At 39.2% G+C, this 23891-nt stretch overlaps 1 protein-coding gene across 1 annotated transcript in view; it reads right to left on the reverse strand.

Moving 5' to 3' along the window:
* Positions 1-16169: 16169 nt before the first annotated feature.
* Positions 16170-23891, reverse strand: part of LOC133458404 (voltage-dependent R-type calcium channel subunit alpha-1E) — a 121234-nt gene continuing 113512 nt past the window's right edge. Inside the window, exons 44-47 of the mRNA XM_061738258.1 lie at positions 23720-23848; positions 22091-22238; positions 19692-19870; positions 16170-18751 (exon numbers count right to left, since the gene is read on the reverse strand). Coding sequence (XP_061594242.1) covers positions 18197-18751; positions 19692-19870; positions 22091-22238; positions 23720-23848 — 1011 coding nt within the window. The 3' untranslated portion in view covers positions 16170-18196. The remainder of the gene's footprint in view (positions 18752-19691; positions 19871-22090; positions 22239-23719; positions 23849-23891) is intronic.

The following is a 23891-nucleotide window of genomic DNA, read 5'->3' on the forward strand; positions in this document are numbered from 1 at the left end:
AGTGGCATACGGAAAAATCTGCCAGTTTAGCTAAACAGTTATGAACCAGGGCTGTAACAGATCATCAGAAAGGAACTAATGTCATAACCATTAAGTATCTTCATCATGAGCAAGAGATTGTTTCTAGTGAAGCCATTTTAGCAACAGTCAATAATGAAATGGCTTTAAGTAATCTTACGGGATCACCTGAGGGTCCAGGTTTTCCTGGATTTCCATTAGCACCCTAAAATGAAGATGAAGACAATATAATAGTAAATTAATTATAGCATGAAAAACACAGCATTATACACTTGTACCTATGTATTAGACCCTTTACAAAGGGTTTGATCTCATTGTCTTACATTAAGCCCAGGAAGTCCGGTCTCTCCTATTTCACCTTCATCTCCTGTATCCCCCTGAAGCAAAAGACAAGTAGCATAATAGACAAGTTTATAATTAACAATAAGCACAATTCACTGTCACATTCTACTTGTTTTCTTTAAGGTATACTAACAGGATCTCCTTTAGGACCTGAGGGTCCACTTGGTCCCGGGTTTCCCTGTTTGGAGAAAAAATAAATAAATCACAGCACAAGTCATTAGTTAGATTACGGAACTCATGATTTATTCTTTATATACCTGAGGGCCACGGACACCAGGAAGGCCAACTGTTCCATCCGGACCAATTTCTCCCTGTAACAAAAGACAATCTCAGTTCGGTGTGTATCCCTTAGAATAAGCTCAACATTATTCAGCCTCATTTAGGGAGAGTAAGTATATACGTCACCTGGGGTCCAGGTGCTCCTCTGGCTCCCATTTCCCCTTGATGACCCTGAAACCATGAATATTTGAAATATAATTATAGCCTATTCAACTTTGAAAGATCTTGACTGCTTATTTACTTACTGGAGGTCCTTTAACTCCTAGCAGTCCCTTTGCTCCTCCAGCGCCTATCCTGCCCTGCAGACAGATCATATTGATGGATGCTCCTCTTCTGTTTATAGTAGCCCATCATTTAAGCTCAAAATATTATCAATACAATGTTTGTGTCATAATAAATTGGGTAATATCACTTACAAAAGGACCTGGTGGTCCACTAAAGCCAGGATCTCCTATCTGTCCCTGAAAAGCAACAATATATATGATCCAGATGTATGTATTTCCAGAAATCTATTGATGTTGCAGCTTTATGTAAAAGTGAACAAACGTGTGTAACACTGACCAGAAGTCCTGATGGTCCTGGGAAACCACGAGGACCCCTGCCTCCAGGGATTCCCTGCAAACATCAGATGATACACAAGCATTCAATTTACTATGGTACTTAAAACGAGCATAAATGAATTACCAAAGAAACATGTGCGTGTGTTTATAAAATTGTCAATTTTAATGTGTAAAAAAGGGCCCATGGTTGAGTGATAAAGACATGTATACTTACAATGTAGCCGGGAATCCCGACAAAGCCTCTGACTCCTTTTCTTCCCTGGTTATGGCACGACACAAATAAACAGAAAATCACAGCTTTGCTTAGAAAAAGACCTCCTAAAGTGCGGTGGACATTCAGCCTGACCTTGTCTCCTTTTTTTCCTCTCTCTCCCTGGGGTCCTGCTTCTCCATGATATCCCTACAAGGAGAAAAAAAAACAAAATGGGTGATTAACTGTTTTATGAAAGAAATGTTGATCGGACAGAAACTTAGCAACTGATTATGTGCAGTTACAAGAGTGTGAGTTGGCTGCACAGAATAGAAAGCTAAATCCAGTGATCAAAAATGATGGGGTTTCATTTTGTATAAATGCCTTTGTAAGGCCTTTGTAAATTAATCCTTCTAAGATAGGAAGTCCAGGATACTCTTACCCACTCACCCAGCTCCCCTTTGATGCCCTTCTCTCCTCTGTAACCTTGGGGACCCTGCAAGGACAAACATGTATGAGTGACATAAAACAGCCTGAAGTCAGAATCATTAGCACTGACACCGAGGGATTTCAAGTACATAATTCAACATATCTTCTACAAAGAGTGCAAAGGGAACAATTTTCTATTAGAATGCATTTTTTTAAATATCAAAGGTTAATGAACAGAAGAAAAAACTATTTAGTTAAATGGAGCAAGCACACAATGTACACCTATCACAATCACTGCCATTCTTCCCAAATACTTAGGGCCAAATCCACAAAGAATAGCGCTGTGAATTGCGCCGCATTTGCGCCCGCAACTTGCCCCGCTTTAAGGTCCTATTCACAAAAAATTTTGCTCTAATGATATGCCGGCACATACACGCCCATAAAGTTTTGCAGCTGAGTGCAATTTTCCCTTGTCTGAGTAAGTGAGCGGAGCTGTTTCCAGTGTTCTCCATATTTCATCACACAGATTGGTCCATAATGAAAACTGCAGAGAGCACAACAGCCTCAACTTTCAGGTATTTGTACTTCTCTAGTATTTCGCATGTATGACATAAGCTAATGAAATGTAAAATGTTAAGAGGCTGTGCGCATTTACGCACAAGGCACAGCACCGGTAACTTCATTAACACTGGATCGGGATCAGATCAGGATCTAATGGTAATTCATGTTCTTTGTTTTTGTTACACACACCTACAGGTCAGCTGTTAAACACACACATTCTAGATTTATATGTTTATATGGTGGAATTGTTTGTAATAAATGTATGGATGAATCCTGAACTCCGTCCTGTTATTTTTATCTTTAAATCCGAGATAAGTCCACAACCCCACTTGATCTGACTGTGTACAGTCATGTCTGACTGTAGATTTCACCCTTAATATCATTCAGTATCACACAGGCTTGAATGATATTGAAGAGAGAGAGAAACAGAGACAGAGGGGGAGTGAGGAGTGAGTTTGCACGCAGTTAATACACGCTTCTGAAACACGGTATTTGCTCCACTATTTTTGCGTGTGGCAAATAGCGCTGGCCTTTGTGAATTAGACGGTTTTTGCAATGAGGCTTATTTGCATAGAAAGGGGGCAATTTTGCGCCGAATGTATGAATATTACCTAATTTACATGCATGCAAATGGCACAGGCGCACCATGACACTATTTGCTTGGCAGCGCAGTTTGTGGTGCAATTCGCCCTTTGCGGGTGCTTTGTGAATTAGACGCTCTCTTTTTGTCTCATTTGCACCGGGTTAGCGGCTGCAAAAGCCGCGCAATCCTTTTGTGGATTTGGGCCTTAGTTGTTTAAAGGTTTGCCATAACTGTGTGCCCTGGACTTTTAGAAGCTCCTGCTGATTGTATAATTGCTTGGGGGTCGTGCTCTGGGTCACTGTAAAGGTTTTTGTCAATGTCACTCCTGTCTTTTTGTGCCACGTTGGGTCTTAAATCCTGTTCAGGACTGCAAGGGAGGGTGGAGCCCGTCCCATCTTCAAGAGGCTGGGTACAGACCGGAGAGGTTGCAAGTCCAGCACAGTACCATAGACAAAGAACAACGCAAGCTCACGCTTTTGGTCTTTTTAGAATAACAATTCAGTCATGCATAAGAGGGATTGCAGAGATTGCAGGAGGACCAGAAAGAGGGCTCACAATACACCGGTTTTTAAAACACTGCATGGGCTCCCGTGTCTTTCAGGGTCGATTTTAAGATACTTCATATGGTTTTAAAAAGTCTTAATGGTCTTACACTTCTTATCTTACTGATGTGCTTTTACCTTATGAACCCTTCTGCACCTTTATGGATAACCGGAGAACCGGAGGGCTGCAGGCTCAAAGCAGGCTCAAGACCTACCTTCTGGCTTTTAACTAACATCACCTTTGTTTTAATCCTGTTTAGACGTTCTGTTGAGCCCAGTTTATTTTTTTAAACACATTTTACTGTTATTTATTTTGGACATCTAATTTATTTACTTGTCTATTTCTATTATATTTTTTTCTTTTATCTATTTTTTAATATATATATTTACTCAATTTATTCAATTATATTTCTTACTTTTAATTTGATATTTCATCAGTGGGAGTCCTCTGCATTGACTCTGCACTCATGGCCGGAGGTCCAGTGGTTGTCCCTGGGTTGTGGTGGGGTCCATAGATCCATCCTACAGATGTGGTGTTTGGCACTGACTCTACCATGAAATGTACCCAGCAATGCTTTCAATGTTTTTATTTCTATTAATCTTTGATCACGTTTTTATCATTGATAGGGATTGGGGTTTGTGGTGAAGGACGTGGATGGGTGGTTTGGCTTTGTTTTCACTGCTATGTACTTTGTGCTGCATTGTATTGTATGAAAAGTGCTATATAAATATAGTTTGATTTGATTTGAACAGTGCTGACTACTGCACTATTGTGCCGCCTCTACTTCAGTCAACGATGCAGCATTTAGTTCGAGCTGAAACTAAGAATAAGGTATGTAAATATCTTGCCAATTTTTGTGCTGAATACATTTTATTTTTATTTGTTTATTTCACTCTATGAAAGCATTTTCTGTGGTTTTAAATATTAGATTTTTGTTATCAGAATATTATCTGAATATTTTTATTATGGCTCATTTATCACAGTTAGAGTAAGCTCCAGTCTCTTCGCAGTCCTAAATTATGCAGAGGGTGTAGAAAATGATGGGATGGAGGGGTCGCTCATTTAACTGTAACTTGCTTCAGTTTGGAGGTGAACATTTCTTTTCTTTTTCTTTCTTTTTTTTGCCCTTTTTGGCCCTTTTTTTCTTTCTTTTTTCAGGACTGTATTCAATAGAATTTACAATAGAATTGTAAACTTGTCCGTAGTGCTTTACCTGTTCTCCAGGTGGCCCAGGTGGGCCCGGGTCAGCATTCACTCCTGGGATGTCTTCTCTTCCAGGACGTCCTTCAGGACCTGGCATACCTTGTGGACCAGGACTGCCCTAGAGGACATTAACATGTTCATTTTTTTTTTTTTTTATATTTTTTTATCCCCGATTTTTTTTCCCCATTATATCACTCAGTGCTCCTACCTAAGCTACAGTCCTGGGCATTGCCATCCTCTACCAACCCTGGGAGGGCCCTGCACTGAGCTCAGGTCTCCTCCTTAACCTGAGGAGTGAGCAGGCCGCTTCTTTTCACCAGACAGGGTGGGGTTTCTCCTGCCGGACGTGGCGCGTGGAAGGATCACGTTATTCCGGCCAGATCCTCCCCACCCCATCTGGTGCCCCGGTTGGCCAGAGGGGGCATGTATAGCCCAGGACTGTTGCATGTTTTTGTGAGGGTAGCTCACATTAGCTACCCAAGGGAACACGGGGAGAACATGCAAACTCCACACAGAAAGGTCCTTCCACCAACCCCACCCATGGTGTGGGTGCTGAAGTCATGGGGAAACTAACACGCACTTCAGCGCCCACAGCGTCCCCGGCGGGAATCGAACCCAGGACCTTCTTGCTGTGAGACGGCTGCACTACCAGCTGCGTAACATGTTCATTTTACCTTGTTTTTCAGAAGTTGCTTCTTTTACAGCTCCTTAAAACATCAAAACAAAGCTACCTCCCAGGCCAGAACATACATTAAATACCATCTAATATCATGGTGTTTGAACTATGAAGGTGCAACAAAACTAATGAATGGATTTGAACACTGAACAGTGACTGGAATAAAGGAACAACCATCCAATGAGATGGAGGTTTTGCCACCATACTACATTTACATACGCCTACGACTCCTAACAGCCTGGCACTGATCTAGTATGATGGGAACAATTTTGTGATGTTTTCTACAAGAACAGCAACTTGAACTATTAATAATTAAATACAGCAAAGGATAGATACCTACAATTGTCCCTTGAACTCCTTTGGCTCCTTGCCTTCCAGTAATTCCAGGTGGCCCCTTGGACACAAACATAGCCATTTGAGCCCATTTATGTTTCATATCATTGTAGCGTTTAGAGTGGTAAACATCAATAGTGATTGATAAATGCATTTGTCTGCTTACGGCTGGCCCATCATTTCCAGGAGGTCCAGGAGGCCCAGGAGGCCCTCTGCGCTTCTGGTGGGAAAAGTTCAAGATCGGAATATATGCATACATGTCTTCATGTCCATAAAGTAACGATGCATGATAGGAGTATTCAGAAATCTTTAAGAGCACAAGAAATGTTAGATGCAAAATTCTCTGAGATGTGAAGAAATTATAACTTTGTCCAAGGATGTTGCCTCATGAGACTAATGCCAGATCTGATTCATACTGAATCATAGCCCTTAAAAAGGTGCTATGGTGAATAATTGTTGGGTGAATGAGGGAGAAATTTTCAGTAGAAGAAAATGTAGAATAAACATTTCTCAAATAACAAAAATCAGTGTGTCAATATACAGTCATGGACAAGGTCATGACTCCCACAGCATAAAAAAACAACGCACTTACAAAGAAAACTAAAGATTCTCGACTACTTGAAAAAGGGAATATTGCAGTAACTAAATAGTACTATATTTCCACTATTCAAGTAATTCAGTTAATAGTAATCTCACTAATTTTTCTCACTGTACCCATGAATAGTGACAATAAAGTATTTTTTCTATTCTATTCTATTCTATTCTAGTAGCACAGTTTATTTTTTCTAAATCCCTGATTTATCATGTACAGTACATAACCAGCAATCACAGAAAGAGTTGAAAGAGAAAGAAATGAAAGTGGAACCATTTGTCAAATAGATCAAGTACAATTTAACTATAAAAGAATGAGGATATCATGTGACCAGCTCAAGTTAATAGTTAGCCACTTTTAAACCGGTGCCCAGAGTTTATTCATCACTCATGTGAGAAAGAAAAAAGAAAGAAAGAAAGACATACATACCGGCCAGGTAGATACCAGTTTTTTGTAGATTTTCTTTTTCTGAAAAGAAACATTGGAGAATATAATCCTTTTACATTTAATTACTTTTTTTTCATCAATGGCATTTAAAGAGTAATTGTACTGAGAAACGTGAAAGCCCTTATATTTATATATAAGCTACAGAACACAAATTACATTGTTAGAGGTGTATTATTTCCACGTAATTTAGATGACAGAGCCTCATCAGAATAGATGTTAACATGTAGTATCAGGGCGTATGTTGACGTAGAGCCGAACAATCTGTTAAGCGTTCTTTTTGAGGGAGAAAATATTACACGGCAAAAAAACGAATAACTCACATGTAGGAACCAAGGACCCTGTTTATTAGCAGCTGTAATAAAATATCTATTCTCTTCTTTTACAACTGTCCTCTAAGTGTTGTCATTCATGAGTTTGTAATCCATACTTTTTGAGTTTGTAAACTATGAACAGATTTTGATTTTCATTCCTTCTTTCTTGAACAGAAAGAAAAGTTCCTTACGCAACAGAAAGAGATCCAAAGTTTGGGAACCAGAGGGCTCAGTCTACAAATCTGTGTACTCAGTTTGGCAGCTTGGCAACACAGTTTACAAATATGTGGACTAAGTTGAAGAATGAGAGAATAGATGAATTAGTTTAATTCAAGTCACTCCCCTTGCCTTGTGGACGCGCCTCACGGGTCTGAATTAGGTTTCTCCACTAATCTCACCCCTATTGGCCAGTCTTGGATTACACACTGATTTTGTTCGTCCCAGGGGTTGTTGGCATTATATTGAGGAGTGAAAGTGATTTATTTTCTTGCTGGAACTACCACAGTTTTAATACATTGATTGTGGTGTTTAAAACTGCATAACTATAGCAAATGTGCTCTGCTGCTGGACATGCTACCGTGACTGGCTTTGAATATGCTTTTGGAGTGAATTGGGTTCTGAAAGATAATCTTTCATCAGAACCTTGTTTGGGATCTTTCTGGCCCATTTTCACTCCTGATTAAAGTATATCTATATAATGTTTGTAAAGAAAACACCCATGGTTAGTTTCAAAACCAATACAAATCGCAACGTATCACATACACATTTTAAAGTTATTATTATTATTAATTTACTGAACTGGCATTAAAATCGTTGAAAGAATTTCCATTTGATGAATTCTTTGATGTGTGCAGGGTGTTTGGTTACTGGTGGTGCAGAGACTGACCTTGAACGCTTCCCACTCTTCTTCAGATGTTTTGAATACAACTATGGCCGGCATCCCAGGAGGACCAATAGGGCCTCTGTATCCCGTCTGCCCAGTCCTGCCCATGATGCCTTGATAGCCCTAAGAAATGACAGAAAAAATACTTTTTGATTACTCTTTGATGAGGAAAACAGCTTTCATTTTAGATCAAACTGTCCACATTTGGATTAAGGCTAGATCCCTTTCCTCTGATGCCAACAACAGGAAGACCTGCCAGCTCCAGGTCACATGGAGGTGTCGCTTTGACAACATAGACTATTCTGTTGTAAGGCACAGTATATAGTACTGGGCGAGACTTTCAACACATACTTTATCTCCTTTAGGTCCCAGTGGTCCCGGTGGCCCTGGTGGACCGCGTTGACCCTAAAGAAAGGGATTAAAGTGAAATATTTTTAATAAGAAAAATACTTCTACCGTGCACCTGCAACTAGTTTTTTAAATGTTTACAACAAGTCCAAATGCTTTTTTTTTAGTTGATTTATTTAACGTAATTGATGATTAGTAAATCCCAACACAGTTTATTTGATCTATAATGTCTTGTCAGTATATGTCTTTTTTATATTTTTCTAAATCAGATCTTGGATTTGTTCATGAAAAATGAATGTTTTAAAGAAGGTGAAACCTTTGGCTTTAAAAATTGAGTCAAATAAAACTACCACTGGAGTTAAAAAATGCAGGCATCTCAGACTGTGAAGTCTAATAAATGTTTGGATGAGTTTCCAGTGAAAAATAGAACCTGCACAAAAATGTCCGAACCAGTTGTTGCAGTTGCAGTACCAAAGTTTCGCCAGAAGAGGGAGACAACGCTTTTCACTGAAGACAGTTTTCCTAATTTCTACTAAAAAAATACATCCATATAGTTGTTTAGGTGAGTGAACAAGCAGAGATATGGCTATCCATCGCCATGTTTATATCCATCCCTATTCAAAAATGTAATACAGATGTGAACACTATCTCTATTGATTTAGTCCATATTTCTTCCTGAACTCTAATAACTCAAAGAGTCTCAGAGAATCAATCACCGTGCAATATGCTGTAACAATGCACCTCCCAATAATCTAATCCTATCTACCTCATTCTACTGCACCTCTCACTTTTTAAAAATTGTATATATGTTATTAAGAGTTGTCATTACCATGTCTACCTCAGTACTGCTGCACCTTTCACTTTTTTAATTGTATATATGTTAATAAGTGCCACATTTATTTATTTATTATTTATTTACTTGTTTGCTACTTTTTAAATCTGGGTACAGTGAGTGAAATAACCAGAGTCAAATTCCTTGTCAGGCATGCTCAAACTTGGCCCATAAAGCTGATTCTGATATTTTCACAATATAATTAAAACTCATCAAGGTTGTTGATTGAACTCTGTAAATACCTATGGGGAAAAAAATGTAACTTCTCAACTCCAGTTTTATGCATAAATTGTTATTGTGAAATGTAAACAAAATCTTACGTCTAGACTTGTGACGCCTGGTGGTTTGTGTGTTCCCTCGTGACGACTGACAGTGTCAGTTGGAGGCTGGTTGGCTGCTTTAACAGCCTGGTGTGGAGGTTCAGTCTCTGACTGGAGACTAAAGTCTGCGGTGCTGAACTGAGATGTTAAATTAGATGAGGACTGATGGTGAAAATTGTCAGTGTCATCGTCATAAATCCCTTCTTCTGTGTCTGGATCCCCTAACCCTTCTGCCTCTGTCTTTAAATCTGCCTCATCGTCATCAGTGTCTGTCCCACTCTCCTTTGCTTCATGTGGCAGCAGTGTTCTGTTTGCTTTGGGTGAAACGCCTTCAGACTTGTCTTCTGTTTTCTGTTTTTCTTTAAACTCACTGACTGAAACGTTCCTAATCTCAGTCTCCATGTCACTCGTACTTAGTGCATCTCCACTTTTCTGTGTGGGGTTTGAAACAGTCAGGTGTGTGGCTGCACCTAGCTTAGGTGCTGCAGATTCTTCCGGTGCTGTTTTCTCTTGTGATAACTTTTCCTCTCCCACTCTAAAGACTTTAAGGGTAGGATTAATAGCTGAAAGTGGAGATACAGTCACTGACGATGATGGTGCCTGGTTTTTAACTTCTCCTTTTCCTCCTATTTCCTCAGATGAAGGGTGCGTGCTGGAGGCTACAGGCCCTTGTTCAGTGATGGAGCCAGAGATAAGAGTGGACCTGGGAGCAAAATGTGGCCCATTAGAGAAAACTCCCTTTGTGGTTTTTCCCGTGGGATTTGTGGACTGAATAATGGGGCTGGACAGAATTGGCTCGACTTCATACATGGCAGATATAAGATTTCTCTTGGAGCCCTCCTCAACCGCACTGGAAGGCCGAGGAAGTGATGAGTGATCAGTTTGAGGTATTCCAACATGAGGACTCTCAGTTATGATGCTGCTTTCTGAGGGTGAGTTAGAGAGCTCTTTTACAGAGAGGGGCAGTGGTTTGGGATCTTTGCCTTGATATACTTCCTCACTTGCAATGTTTGCTTGGTCTTTTTCTCTGCTGGTTGAGTTTGCAGACTTTGTCTCCATGCCAACTTGGGTTTTCAACAGAGCTTTGGTGTCTCCATCGTGTATGTGTGGAGCAGGAAGCGACTTTTGAAGGGACGTCCCGCTCCCTGGATCCAGTCTCGGTGTCAGCTCAGTGTGACCAGTCACCACAGTTGAGCTGTTGGTGGAGTTTTCTGCACTGGATGATCCTTTTAATCCAGGCTGAATGGTTGTGTCATCAAAACATCTCACCTGCTGGGAATGTGAAACATGGAGAAATTATAATTATAGATGTGTTTGTAATAAACCATGTACATTATTTCAGTGTGCATGATTGTCTTATCTCTTTTCTAGGTTCATGAATGGAGAAAGGAAAATATAATTATAAAAATGTATACAAAAATAAAAAATACCTCCGAGGTAAGGTTCAGTTTTAGGCTAATTCATTGGAGATATGTTTAGAAATGTAAAAATTCCCCCCTACAAAGGTGTCCTGTGGATTCAAGCACATGTCACATGCAGCTAGCGTCCATGACAAATCACATTTCCATAGTTTAAAATCCTATTTGTCAGAGAAACACTTCCTTTACTATAATGTGTTTCCTCTCAAAACCTATTCATATCAATATCTTAAAGTAGTCCAGGCTGTAGGGATTTCTACCTATTTATTCCTTCATTTCCCTTTCTTGTGCCTCTAGTGGCCTTTATTCGAAGTAGTATGACAGGAAATGGGAGCAGAAAGAGAAGGAGGTACAGTAGAAAAAATGTGTTTAACCAAATGATCCCCAAGATGTAACTGGAGCTGCGAACAAATAATGTACGGTACAAATGGAAAGATATTATTACACTATCTCAGAGCATCATTCCAGGTGTTTTCATTTATTTCCCCAACTTAATCTCTTCTTGTCTTAATTTGCATTGGTGTCTAAAATCAGAGCTGCAGTGATTAGAGCTTCAAAGTTTTATTTCACAGTTAATTAATGCTAAAAACCAAGCAAACAATTGGATGTGAACGCATAAATACCACATCCTTGGGATTTTCTTTCTCCACCCTACACTGCACTAAAATTACAAGTGGTATCCAAATAAAACAAGTAAGCAAACAGTAGGCAATACTGTAATAATCTCTGAGCTCATGTTGCAGCTGTTTCTTTAACGGGGTATTTTCTTTATTCTCATAGTTTCACATGAACATGTAAATTATAGCCAAAATCAATTCATTAAGCTATTTGATTATAGTAATTTTATGTAATCTAGCTGGCAGAAAACATGGTGCACAGCCACATTAATGGATGCATAAGGGAAGTCCTAATATCTTTACCATCTATATTCAGATTTAAAAAAAGAAAGTTAAATACTGATGTGTAGCAGTTTTGTTCATTCATTTGAATTTGATTCTACATTTTTCAGTCTAAAAATTCAAACCTGAACAAAATACGAATATATTTACTCTTGCTTCATGCTTTTAACAGCTCTAAACATTTTCATGCTAAGATGGTCCTGTAATTCAAACAATCAGACTTACATGGTTTAGTAGCAGCAGCAGCAGTCCAACAACAGTATCCATGACTTCCGTTAAAGGTGAAATCTAGACTCTCTTTGCTGTTAGTGTCTGGAAGTCCGAGCCCTCACCTGCCCAACACACTGCTATGGCTGCTCTTGAAAGACTCTTACACACCCCTTCCCGGAGCTCAACGCTGACCACATGTTTACATCCCAGAGCAATGATACATCCACACAGAGAGCCACGCAAACACACATACACACACACGTATACATAATCCTTATATGCAACGCCAGACAGGTTGATGTCCAGCACTTTAATCTTCAGCGCATTTCAGAGTGTGAACAGCACTTGTGTCTGTTGCCATGCTGAAGCTGTGGATAACAATCAAAGACTGCTGAATGGTTATAACCAACCAGGACCACATTTCTTTCTTTAGCTATTGGAATTTTAGGCTTGATGTATATTAGAGCTTATCCTTGAAGTATAAATTAAATTTAAAGTTAAAAAATCAGCTGGGCTTAAATGCTTCTGAAGTTCACTGTGAGCTGTCTTTTTGTGAAGGGGAAGACTGTGGCCCAGGTGAGGAATGTGACACGAGGATCAGAAGAGTGAAGAGCGCCCGCCTGATGAGGGGCGAGTCAAATGGGGTTTGGGCTTACAGTAAAGGGTGTGTGAGGTGGACTCACAGCTCCTCCCAGCAGGTCCCAAGCCATGTCTGAACTAAGGCGGTGCTCTTTAACACAGCAAGATGGACGTGGAAATATCATGACACAGAGACAAGGAAAACATATTACCTTCCCCTTTGTTTCTGTTTATTTCAGTACTCATTTAAGAAAATAATATAATATCCTTACAGCACAGTGCTGGTCAGAGAAATTGACACTGCTGAATTCTGGGTAATGACATTAATATTTTCATAAACAATTGTGAAGTCATGCTTTCTGTGAAATAAGAAAATTTAGGGGAAAATTTGGTTCAAAGTCATTAAACACCGGTAAGTTAACGTTTTCATAAAACTAATACACGTAACAGAAAGTTGAATCAACCTTAAGACCCAATTATTAGCACCTTTTCCTTATATTTGGTTTCAGAAAATTTTTTTGTATCACAGTACTGCTAATAAATGTTTCTTATATCCATTTACAAGCTTCTTTGGGCTGTAAACTAGCAGCAAATGTTATCCTAACTGAGGATCCCCTATCTTATACATCAAAAACAAGACATCATAAAAAAAAGGACTTTCAAGAAACAAGTGTCAAGAAAATCACCATCTCCTTTACACAATATACTATGAAACATCACATATTCAGATATTTCTGTATCAAACAATCATATTTCTTGATCTGGATACAGTGAAAGGTCTGTTCCAGCCAGCATCTCCACATGAGCTGCATCTGCATTAAAGGCTGGGGGCAGAGGGGGCTTTGGCTTGAAATGTGTAAAATGGCACAAAGCCTGTGGCAGCATTATGGAAACCCTGTATAGGCCGAATATATGAGAACCATCAGGGATTCAAGTGTGCTAAATCGTCATGGGTCAAGAAAGGGGAAGATGTGAGGAGCATCAGGTCAGAGCTAAAAATGAGAACAGAGGCAGGATACCTGCTGTCAGTGGTTACACATTCATGCATACATTTAAACATACAGAAAACTGTCACAATAATGGACATATTAAGGTGTTCAGTAAAGAGGTCATGGTGAGGTCACGGTTGGGGCGTCAAAGAGGAAGTGATAACTTTCCTCACACGGGCAGATTCACAAGAGAATGTTAGCTATATCACAAAGCTGACAGATTCAGATGGCAGTAGAGCTCTGTGTGTAAATATCCAAGGTCAAGTTTAACATGAACCTTTCAGTTAAATACTTTCAACCTATACAGTTCATGAAAAGCAAATCCACACTGGATACACGAGTTCCCAGCAGTCAGCTGTGACCTTGCAGACTCTGTGATAAACCATAAATCATCGTAAGACATGCAATGACGTGCCTATTTATAAGGTGAATGGTCTTTTACACATATAATCTTGGAAGGTGCAGGAGTCTGTTCCTGAAGAAAGTCAAAACAGATTTTTAACTTATAGCAGATGAACCGGAGGATCAGGAAACACTGTTTCCTGTGCGAGCTGCTAATCAAAGATAACCATGACAAGTGGAGCTTATACCTTATAAAACTTAATAAAGAAGAGACTCTTCATGTGTAATCAATAGAGAGTCAAATAATTGTTAATAGAGACAATTATATTTACATGCACTGTTTGGAATAAATAAATAAATAAATAGAGAAATTGGTTACATAATATCTGTTATTTAGTAAACTTGAATTTCCTTGATGGATGCATTTTACTGTACGTTACATGACATTTCCTGGTTTGCTCTCTCTATTGATCGATGAGTGTGAAAAAAAGACAGAAAAAGCGAACTTTTAAATACATAAAAAAGTTTATTACAATGAAAGAAGGCATAAAACAGATCTGCAGAATCTGGGATGTTTCTGAACCAATTGTGAAAAGAATCAACGAATAAAAGACTGAGATGCTTTTATAGCGGATGAGGCTGAAAGGCTGCTGATAGCAGCTGTTAACCATCGGGCACCTTGACAGGTCTGCCAACAGTGAATCATTATAGGTCAAGGTATATCTTTACTTCTTAAACAAATGTCAGGATGACCCAAAGGAAAGTGTTCACTCCAAGTTGTTCATTTGTATAGCAATAGAGTTCAGACACTACATGAGCAAAATGAAGGAATGAATAGTAAGCCTTCTTTTGTAATAAGCTACTTTGTTTTTCTATGTATTCCAATGAGCTCTCTGGTTTCAGAGGTTTTACCACGTTTGTTACCGTTTGTCAGACCTTTGACTGTGTACGACATCTTTTGTATATTTTATTTTATGTGTTCATTATTTTTGGCATTTCTAGGATTTTTGGAACGTACCTTCTTAGTTTCTTGCCTTTGTGTTTTCAGTCCTGAAATCTTAACAGTATTTAGAGGACAGTACGTCCAACTGTTCTGGAGGTGTTACTAGTGTTCAGGTCACCCTGTGGACTGTTTTTGGCAGGAGGTGAAAGAGTTTAAGGTTTTGCATCATGTTGGAACGGCATGTGATGAATTTGGAAGTTCTGGTACCTTAGACTTACTGTACATAAAAAGATAGCATCAAGAATTATGGTGTCGTGCATAAATGTCGAGAATCTACATTAAGTATGAAACTATAACATAATTTACTGACTCTGGAGGAAAACTAAATCCATTGCTTAGACTGACGTGAATGAGTTTTTCCGCATCACTCTGGGAGAGGATGTTCCTAATCTTTCCGATATTACGGAGATGGAAAAACACTGTTTTACAAACCTATTTAATATGCAGTTTAAACGATAAATCCTGATAGAAAATAACGCCATGGTTTCACACACTAATACTGGAGACCATAGCACACCCTCCTAAGGTGTTTGGGACCAAAAACAATAACCTCTGTTTTATCAGAATTTATAAACAAAAAATGAGTGGCCATCTAGTCCTTGATGTCCTTAATACATGTCTGAAGTTTAGCTAATGGTTCTGTTTCATCTGGCTTCATAGACAAATACAGCTGCATATCTGGATAATACTTCACAAGGGCTACATGTATAAACTGAATACGATTGCAGACCCTCGTCTGTACTCAAGAAACCTCATGAACATGAACAAACTATAATCTGTCAGATAGATATGATTTAAACCAACTTAGATCCTGATTGTTTGCACCCATGTCTGTTTTCCCTGCTGGTCCGTTAGTCTTTCACTCCTGTCTGAATGTGTTTCAGTCATCTTATGGATTATTTATGTTTTTTGTATTATTTATTTTAGGATTCCTGCCTGAGCGGCTTTTTGTTGAAACAAAGGACTTTACACCTATGGACATCCTGCATTTGTGTCCTCTCAACTGGCCTCATGACAGTATTACTCATGTACATCATTAGTACTTAACACAGGTACAAAACGTTCATTTGATGGTAATTGAGTGTATTTTCATGTGTCTTTGAAATGTTCAAAGCTATAATTTGCAGTTTGTAGTGCTAGACGTGAAGACTTGAACTGTCCTTTCTCATTCTTTTTCAGTGCATCTACTAGAGTTATGAAATTCTGGTGATTGCCATTCAATGTATGAATACATGCAGACATATCAAACCAGTTTAATTTAATCACCAAGCACAGAAAAGACAAGTGATCTCTTTTAATGGTCCTCTGAACAGATATGTAAACAGTCAAAAACAGGCATGATGATGAAAGTAAATTACAAAAAGTGGAATCAAGTGAACATGGATGCATTTTATACAGTTTATACTACATATTTACCAGAGAGCTTCTCTGTCTAAGAAATCTGGGCTTGATAGGGAACTCTTTGGGTGAATTTTCCCAGGCACAGATTAGGCTCTTCTGTACAGACAGACATTAACATCAAGTCCTAAGCTGCACTGTACATGTTAAGCACGCTCAGATATACTGTATATACTTCAGGCTGAAGCCTTAACCTAAACTGTTTATTGTATAAATCCTGTAGCCAACACATTTAAAAGGCTTTGTTGCTAAAATACTTGTTTTCAGTGTTTCTCAGTTCAGATATGTCCTCTGTTCACATTACATATTCGTCATATTATAACAACACAACAGCACATGATATAAATATACATCCTATTAAGAGGGAACAACAAATAGTTTAAAGTTTTGGAATGTTCAAAGAAATTGAGCGTGAACGCTGGGAATCTTTCTTCTGCTTCGGTTTTATAAATAATACATTATTAATCAAAATTAATCAAACATTATGGATTATGCAGTAAAAATTAATCAGGCAGCTTTGCGACAATCCTCTCATCATCACCGTCAACAATGATCATGCACGTGGAAATTACTGTAAGTACCGAGCACGGAAAATACTTTGTTTGCTTAAATGGACCAAAAACATAAATGACTGGAGCTATGTGGCTGTTACAAAGGGACAAACATTAGCTTTCCAGTGGTTCCTCTTTTGTTAAAGCATTTATGTTGCATCACAAGTACTGAACAAAGGTCATTAAATTCTCATCACTTTCATTGGTACAGGAAAGAAGGCAACACATCCTGAAGAGGACTCATCCCTGGTTCTATGTACAGGAGGGAAATGGCTTTAGTCGTCTCTCTGACACAATACTGATAGTAGCTATCCAGCACAGAGATGTAGGGAATGAATATCCATTTGGCGTCACATGACAACAAATATCAAGGCTGTTTTTCCTGCAGATGGATGCCCCTCAGGCCGATGTAGTCGGGTAGCGGAGCAGATGCAGACCAAAGAGCCTCTGGTCAAGGGCCTGGTCATGTTGCTTATCTGCACCTGTAGTCTTTTTTATGTTCACAGACCTTCATTTTGGGTCACAGATAAGCATCCCTTTTAGAAAATTTGAAAAAATACATTACAATATATCATCATGACCATCTGTCATCTCTTCTAAATCCACAACACTGTCCTCCAGTTTAATGCACACCGTCATTGTTTTCACATTTTAACCCGATAAATATACCCAGGCTGCTCACTCAAAGACCGAAGGCTGATTTCCTGTAATGAGTATTATTGTTTAGCAACTGTTTAATGCCCATAAATCTCATGTATATTCTTGTAAACAGGAAGTCTTGGGAACAATTGGCCGCCTCTTACACAAGCTGGCATCATTTCTACCCCCACAACTATGCACGGCAAATACTAACAGCAATCTTCTCAGTTAACATGAACATAAAACAAATACATTCATCTTATTAAACGTTTACATGCTACCTCTATCTTCACTTATACGAAATGCACTTAGTTGGTTTCTGGGAAACACTCAGAAGATTTGGAAACCATGGATCAATATCTTACCATAATTTGTTCATTAACAATCAAAACACTAACTTAATGGGTTTGCCTGCAGAGAGCTACTCTCGGTATGGTCAGTCTCTGCTTTTCTCTTTATTTTAAATATTCCTTGATAGGAGCACACTCATTCGTAAGTCCACATATACAGTTTCCCTCCAACTACACACACAAACAGAAATAATGACATGTGTACACAAACTCAAGTGTCCAGATAAAACGTGGTGTTGCTCAGTCTTGCCGTTAATGCTACTGGTGCTGAGAACATCAGATTCTCTCACCAACGGAGGAGCAAAAGCATTGTGGTCCCACAAAAGATGTTCTGAGGTGCCTAATTGCTCTGTGAAGCCTCTACTTTTTTAGCAACGGTCATCCTCATCTGTGTCACTTAGCAGCTCGCTGCCGTCGCCTGGACTCGCCTGGACCAAGTGCTTCCGGAAATGTCCGTTAGGAACCTGCCAGGAGTGTCTGAGCTGAGGGGCGGAGCTGATGGCGTTGGCACGTCCTAGGCTGGTGGCCACGGCGGTCTCGAAGGTGAGGGTCTCCTGCCTCTCACCTTCGCCGCCACTGCCGAGTTCCTTGTGGAATGGGAGGTAGGGCTCTGATATGTAGCGGTGAGGAGATGGGTGGCTCGGTGCTGAGGTGTGGCCTCCAGATGAGCCCTGACCTGCAGACAGGGGTCTGCTGTCATTGTCAGTCCTCCACGAGGTCTCAGCGGGGCCACTAGGCCCCTCTTGAGTCTGGATCTGTTCCTCAGAAGAGGCTGCAGCAGTAGGAGAGGTGGGAGCTCGGCAGACCAGAGGAGAATAAGAGATGTAAGGCCGCGGGCGAGAGGGCGTCTGGGGCAGTTGTCGCCGATTGCGAGGAGTACCGGACTCCGAAGCAGAGGTGGCGGGACTGCCTAATGTGTTCACCTGCTAATAATTCAGACACAGTGGAGAGGAAAAGTTTTCTTCCATGTGGATCACGGTGTTCACATCAACTCACAGGCAGAAAGCCCTGACTTTTTTTTAATTAAAACAACTAAATAGGGAAACTACAAACTATAACCAGAAACATGTGGGATTATATGGATAATTCAAATAAATAAACAGTGTGACAATTCCTAAACTTACTTTTCTCTGCAGAAAGTACAAACCCAAGATTTTTCATGTTTTTTCTCATCACTTTTATTTTATTTGTTAAACTACATATTTAAATTTCAGGCTTGCAATGAAGTCCAAACAAGTCTGGAAAAGTAAAGCTTGGTAATGTTGTAATGCTTCTCACAACTTTTAAAAGATGTTCCTGAATTAGGGATACCAAGTGATGAATCCATTCAGTTGTTAGTTTGTGCAAACACATCTCAATATGGATGAGAGGATGGGATCATTGTTGTTGTGTTTCTCTCTATTGGTGCTGGTCAGGACCACACCCTTCATGTGTGTGCTGTGTTTCGGACTGTTTTGTCAAAAGCACATCTCCTTACTAGCACTAAAATGTCCCCAACTTGTTCTGAATGTATCAGAGCTCTGAAATGTGTGAATAGATGCATATTAACAAATTAAATTTGAAGAGAAAAGGCATGGATGGTCTGACTTTTCCCCCCTGCAGACAGTATGAGTATGGAAAAGACAGTGTTATAGAGGTGTATACAAACTTATGACTTGGTGTGAAACAATTTTACTTCTGGACATGTATCCTATTTAGAATACTAGGCTTATATTATTTGTTTCACAGGAAATGTGCAATATTCTCTTAGTATTACCACATTATGTAATTAATAATAACAATCCTCCTCCATGAACTATGCTTTGCACAAAATAAACCATAAAACTCCTACATTAGTGTGTGCTTTGTCGTGTACAGTCGCACCTGTTTGTGCGAGGTATGTGTGCGTCCTTCGCTTGGTGAACGGGACCGTCTCCTCTCACAGGAAGGCTCCCTGCTTCGCTCCTCAGAGTTGCAGCGGGACACGTCGGGAGACAGCAGGTGGCGTCGTTCCTTCGATCGTCCTCTCTCATGACTCGTCTCTCTTGGGTTGATTTTTGGGCCTGATGGTTACAAATTACAGTGTGAGAAATATCTCTTTACACTGATTAATTTGATCTATCACATTTGAAAAGAAAATATTATCGATAACATGTTCTCATCTCAATTGGGCAAGAGTATGGCTCGAGCATGGCGTTAGCTTCACAGCTTGATTTGTGCGTTTATTTTTCTTAATCATTTATTTTTGTCTGATTGTAATGTTGGTTGCAGATTTCCGGGTGAGGTTTTTCTAGTTAAACTAAGTGCAGTTCTTGCTGGTTAATGTGGATGATTAGATAGCAGGGAAGAATGTGTTTGGACACACCTACAATGATTTTTACATTTAATTTGAGGAGTTGCAAAATGGCACACTGTTTTGAGTGCCACATACACGCAAATAAAATGAAAACCAGGTAAAATCAAGAAAAATATTTCAGCTCCTTCAGCGAAGACTTTAAATGCACTATTTCCATGTCACTATATTCCCATTTCTTCAAGCAACAGGTTTTCTGGTGACATTAGTACAACCAGATGTTAAAGCAGGAACTTATTATTTAGTCATGTTGTAACTCAATTTTCTTGACAAAAGAAACACGCAGTTACTCCAGTTAGTGTTTAAAGTAGATGGAAAAGAGTCAACATGTTTCTTTTTTCCCAACCATTGTAAAAGAAAATGTGATAATTTATATGACACACAGTGCAGTTACGTGCACATCTAAATCAAGCTATTGGCAAAAAAAAAAAGCTAAGGATTAAACTGGAGTTTCAGAGAAATCCAAATAGCCTACGGGTTTACATGTGCGAGAAGACAGTCGAATTATTGAGTGAGGTGCGTTTGACTCCGCGACGCTAGGTGGCGCCATATGGACTTTCGCTTTGGCATTCTTCCGGTACAACTGGTAGACAAGCACGAAGGAGGACAACACCATGCAAAAAATGGAAGCTAATGATGCAGCAGCTCTGTAAATTTCGTACATATTAAGCCTGATCATGTTGCAGGTAAGATGCACACAAAGGCTGCGTCCGAAATTGCATACTTCCACCCTAATGAGTATGCAAAAACAGTATGTGAGATCTATTAGTGCGTCCGAAACATTAGTACGTACTCAATAGTATGCGCGATCTATACTCATTCTGGAGAAATGTATTAGTGTGGATTAATGGACACTAGCTAAGCAGAAACTTCCCACAATGCAATGCAGCGGTGTTTGGTTGCTAAGTGATACGTATATGTCATAAGTATAATATTAAGTATAATAATATTATTATATAATATTAATATTATAATATTCGTATATAATAATATTATATAATGTCATCTTGTTTCGGCCAGGATAAACGTGAAAGAGCGGAGCGGTGCTGCTACTGCTGCTGTGACACATCACTTCCTCCCGTGTGCACTCTGAGTAGTACGTCCGAATTAATGCATACTACTGATATTTACTCAAAAGTGTGCCGAACTTAAGTATACTTTTTAGAATATACTGTTTAGTATGGCATTTCGGACGCACCGAAAGTCTCCCTCCTCTGTTACCGTGTTGTTGTGATGCTGTGACTGTTCCCCTGTATCCCCGCTTCCGCAGTCGTCACTTCCGGAAGGGGGAGTCCCGGGGCAGTCAGTAGCTCGGCTAAGCCTGGGTTGCGAATACATGCCGAAATAACTCGGATTAGGACGCAGTATCTGGCACTAACAGCTCGAGCCCAAGAGCTTCAGTTCGGTTCGACTACAGCCCGACTAAGGTGAATAAATGGCTTTTAAAATTGCGATATTGGTCGGATTAAGGCAACAATTCAACTTTCTCTAGAGTAAGGGTTGTGACATCTGTCATTTTCCATTATCTACAAAATTTTCTTATTTATAACTGGTCATAACATGATAATATGTGTTTTGATTGCATAGAATATGTATGTCCCGTTTTCTTTTATTGTTTTGTTTACTGAATGATTTCAAACTTTATATCAGACTGTCCAACCAACCACAATAATTGCTAGAAAAGCAAAAATGTTATTACTAAAGTCAACCAGTAACTTTTAACCACTTCCTGAAAACACTGACTTTAATATTAAGCTCAGCTCTGGAGTAGCTCAATAGATTTATGAATTTTGCTCAGTTTTATCTCTGTATTTCTTTCCAGTTTGGATGATATATACAACTTAAATTTGCTGAAAAAACATTACTTTACATGTGAATCAAACTACAGCAGTGACTGTGTTTTTTATGACTGAAATAAGAGTGAAGGTACCTCTGTAACTCCTCTGCCGGGGTCTGAATGTGTCATCGGGACTGATTCTCTCCAGAGAGTGTTGCTCCTGCCAGAGGCCATTCACACACTGATCTCCGATGGTGGAGAAGGAGCGCTTCATCAGCTGACTCTCTGCTGACATCCCAGGCTTCATGTATGAAAAACAATCAGAAGACCATTGGCTTAAATAACCGTGGATAGTTGTCAGGGTTTGACATTTCCCCCAGTTTGTGTTTTCTGTTCTGCCCCGCCTGTTTTCCATCTGCCCTGATTGTTCGCACCTGTGTCTCGTTATCCCGTGTATATCTGGTCTTGTCTTTCCCTGCTCCCTGCTGGTCCGTACTGTTTCCTTCCTCCATGTGTCCCGTCAGGTTTTCGGTTTTTGCTCTAGTGTTTTAGTCATAGACATATATAAAGGCTAGATGACTCGTCCGCGCTGCTGCGACGTCGTCACACGGCGGCCATCTTGCCACAGGAGAGCTCGCTCACTTTAACATTGTGTTTAATGGTGCCTGTACTGCAAAACAACCATAACTTGCTCAATTCTCAACAGATTTTCAAACAGTTTGGTTTGTTATGAACGTCAGAGATGTATGCATACTTGTGAATAACTATAAACATTTAAAAATGTACTTTTATATGAAAATAACCAAAACAGATAGCTATGACATGGTATTTATATTAAATCAATATTTCCATAGTATTCTTAGTAACATTTATATTTACATTATAACATATATACATATATATATATTATTACCATATAACATGTATATATATATATACACAGATGTTATAATGTCATGATATAAATACATCATAATGTAATAATATATAAACATGTTATAATGTAATAATATATATATATATATTATATATATATATATATATATATATATATATATATATATATATATATATATATATATGTATATATATGTATATATGTTATAATGTAAATATAAATATTACTAAGAATACTATAGAAATATTGATTTAATATAAATACCATGTGATAGCTATCTGTTTCTGGTTATTTTCATATAAAAGTACGTTTTTAAATGTTTATAGTTATTCACAAGTATGCAGTGTCATAACTACATCTCTGACGTTCATAACAAACCAAACTGTTAGAAAATCTGTTGAGAATTGAGCAAGTTAAGGTTGTTTTGCAGTACAGGCACCATTAAACACAATGTCGAAGTGAGCGAGTTCTCCTGTGGCAAGATGGCCGCCGTGTGACGACGTCGCAGCAGCGCGGACGAGTCATCTAGCCTTTATATATGTCTATGGTTTTAGTTAATACTGCTCTGCAGCGTTTTTGGTTCTTGCTTTTTTGTTAAATAAAACCCTGTTTTTGGAACTCCTGCCTCCCGCTCTCCTGCGTCTGGGTCCTCAAACAACCACTTTGTGACAATAGTGCAGAATCAGGACACAAACTTCTAATTTGGTGGCTTTAAACTGCTTTACTACATTGTGCATGCAAATTATTTTATTTCCAAGACAGATGGCAAATATGAAAGCAGCAAAAGCACCATGAGAGGGTTTTAATTGGTTTCTCGTTTTTCAAAGCACCTATTTGTTAGGCACTGGATGAATGATTACACAAAGGTTATTACTCCTCATTACCTGTGGATCAACAGCAAGTCGGGGCATAGAAGATGCTCTGATGGATGCAGTGCGCTGAGGTGATTTAATAAGTGCTGGGCCCTGCCTGGTCTGCTGCATCAGTTGTTTGTACTCCACTACCTCTGGCACCTGCACAAATACCACAGAGAAAAATTCATTTCTTCTTCTGAGG

This window comes from Cololabis saira, chromosome 13 (assembly GCF_033807715.1).
Source record: "Cololabis saira isolate AMF1-May2022 chromosome 13, fColSai1.1, whole genome shotgun sequence".
In the NCBI taxonomy this organism is placed as follows: Eukaryota; Metazoa; Chordata; class Actinopteri; order Beloniformes; family Belonidae; genus Cololabis; species Cololabis saira.